At 36.5% G+C, this 2,748-nt stretch overlaps 1 protein-coding gene across 1 annotated transcript; it reads right to left on the bottom strand.

The window, feature by feature from the left end:
* Window positions 1–305: 305 nt before the first annotated feature.
* Window positions 306–2,154, bottom strand: LOC149227428 (GTP-binding nuclear protein Ran1B-like). Its single transcript, XM_089380500.1, has 5 exons — window positions 2,047–2,154; window positions 1,881–1,948; window positions 1,026–1,115; window positions 737–916; window positions 306–462 (listed from the first exon to the last, which is right to left on the bottom strand). Exons 1-5 carry the CDS (start codon window positions 2,152–2,154, stop codon window positions 393–395), a joined length of 516 nt encoding a protein of 171 aa, XP_089236626.1. The 3' UTR covers window positions 306–392.
* Between the last annotated feature and the right edge of the window lie 594 nt (window positions 2,155–2,748).

The following is a 2,748-nucleotide window of genomic DNA, read 5'->3' as shown; positions in this document are numbered from 1 at the left end:
AATTTTTAACAAGCCATAATATATTACAAGCAACCATCATCGCAACTAGCATTTCCCCCAACAGTACACAACGAAAGGCACTTGAGCATTCTTGAAATATTTGAAGAGTACAAAAATTTCTTGTGCAAAATGTGCAAGAGTATATAACGGAAAAAATTGTCTTAACATATAAAAAATAGCTCTGTAATGGAGTTGAACTAAGATAGCTTAGCCAACTCCACTGATGAAAACATCTACACAATACCCAAATCACATATAGAGAGATGCAATAATGTTAATCTAAGCTCCAAATACAAATCAGAATTAAATGTCGGAACTCAAGAGCAAACTCCAATGATACAAAACTAATTGAATCCGCCAATCCCTAAATATGCAAAATCATCTTAACAAAGCTATTCAAAAGCATCATCATCGTCATCTAGAAGGGGTGGGGCCACAGCTGCTACAAGTTCTGCCTCATACCTGACAACATAAAAGATTGTAAGCCAAAGTTTCAATCTTTTAGAAATGGAAAAAATTATTTCAATAAAAGTTAACAAAAAATAATAAAAAAATAGCATTCTACTTACTGCTGCTAGGTTGCAAGGTCTATCTGAACCTCAGGAGGAGCAAGAGCAAGTGACTCCACAAAATGAAGGTTTGGATCCCTATAAAAATAACCCATTATAGAATCAATGCAAATTTTTTAATATAACATTCATATTAGGGAGCATCAGAAACTAGATTAAAGGCTCACCCTGAGAGCTTCTGTGCCAAGTACAGGAATGGCTTCTCAAAGTTGTAGTTACTTTTTGTAGATATCTCATAGTACTGAAGATTCTTCTTTCTATGAAAAGTAACTTGCTTAGCTTTCACTTGCCTATTCTTCACATCAACCTTGTTTCCACAAAGAACAATAGGAATGTTCTCACACACCCTGAAATTCACAAAGATATTTAGCTAATCGGTTCAGGCAGTTGTGCCACCACACAATTAAGGAACCTTCATTTCTACTTAGAGATCCAACCCCTCTGCAAAAGAGATACCTGCAAACATCTTTGTGCCACATTGGGACATTCTTGTAAGTCAATCGTGCAGTAACATCAAACATGAGAACTTCACATTGCCCATGAATACTGCAACAAACAAAATCCCAATCAGTAAATAAGAAGGAAAAGAATAAATAGAAGTGGAAAAACACAGAACCCTCGCTAATTCAATCAGGAAAATGCCAACAGAAACAGGAAAAGCAAACCAGTTTTGATCAAAACAACTAATAACAGAGTCTGTCTATAAATTCAAAATTAAACTAAATTAAAATTCAAATAAATATAAGTGGAAAAATACAGAACCCTCGCCAATTCAACGAGGAAAATGTCAATAGAAGCAGGAAAAGCAAACCAGTATTGATCAAAACAACCAATAACACAGTCTGTCTATAAATTCAAAATTAAATTAAATTAAAATTCAAAATAAAAAGACATAAACGAGTAAAACATAGTGTTGATAAAAAGGAACCAAAAAAGGGCTCATAGTTGCTCCATTGTCATTGATATTGAGGTTAAAAGGTGTTGCTACTAAGCCCACACTACATACATATCAACACGGGAAAATAGAATTGATAAGTCAAAAATTCTCTTGGTATCAATCCAAGTTTAAATCCATGTAGGACCTTTTAAAAAAAAAGTTGAAAAGGCACCCCAAAATTTCAAATGTACAGTGCTCCAATCAACAGGTATCTACTACACTTGCAGAGGATGACAAAAAAAACTACTTTCGTAAAGTCCCAAGAGACCTGATTTCAAGTGAAAATCAAAATCATTCTGGCAAAATACAGAAATGGGAAAATAATCAAACTAATTATTGACGTACCTTAACCACATTTTGTCATTAAACCTTACCTGACTGAGCTATAAAGCTGGGTCAGCATTTCATCCTTGGCTTTCTCAACATGACAAAGCACCACAGCCTGCAAATCATAAAATCATCAATTCAAGTATCATGGACTGAATAAACACTGAGATTCTGTATGGTTGTATTGTGTGCTCATCCACATGGATGTCTTACTTTGGGAACATTTGCAGCAATACTATTCAGAACAGCTTCCACATAACCACAAACTTCTTGAGCCATCATTCTGAGCTCCTCCTCTAGATCTATAGGCCTTCTTACCATGGTTTCCTGGATTATAAACAAGAAAATCAAACTGAGGTTGAATATTAAGTTGGGAAATAATTTTTCTATTCTCATTGTTGTATATGGTCATTGTTATAGACATTTTTGTGCCTTACAGCTATAAGCATGAAATGTCCATAATCCAAAGGATCCAAAGTCCCTAAAAGTGTTATTCCTGCCCCTAAAGGAACAAGGTCAACCAATGACAGCTTCTCCCAGAAGTTCTCCACTAGAAACTACTCAGAACTAGTCAAATCAGGATCAATTCAGATGCTCCACTAGCTGCCTGCGTTGCAAAGCACCCAAATACACTGTCTAGGTGCGTTGCAACGCACTTGAATGCACTACCCAGGTGCGTTGAGCGGGAAATGACAAGTGGCAGAGTCATTCAACGAGGTGGAGAGACAATGGAAGCTTCCAGAATCTTCTCCAATGACACTTGCCTCACTGAATTCGACCAGTGATGAGTAAGAGGCTCTCAGTCTCCAAGTGGAAGCAAGAACTGACAGAGAGAAGCCACAAGTCAAAACATGAGCTGACTCATCTTCTCTGCTTACATCTATATATGGATCCCTCATCCCAGAGATCCAGAGG

This window comes from Pinus tabuliformis, chromosome J, assembly GCF_031772625.1.
Source record: "Pinus tabuliformis cultivar Carrire ecotype Pingquan chromosome J, CPIR1, whole genome shotgun sequence".
NCBI classification, from domain to species: domain Eukaryota; kingdom Viridiplantae; phylum Streptophyta; class Pinopsida; order Pinales; family Pinaceae; genus Pinus; species Pinus tabuliformis.
This window is presented reverse-complemented; position numbering and strand designations above follow the sequence as displayed.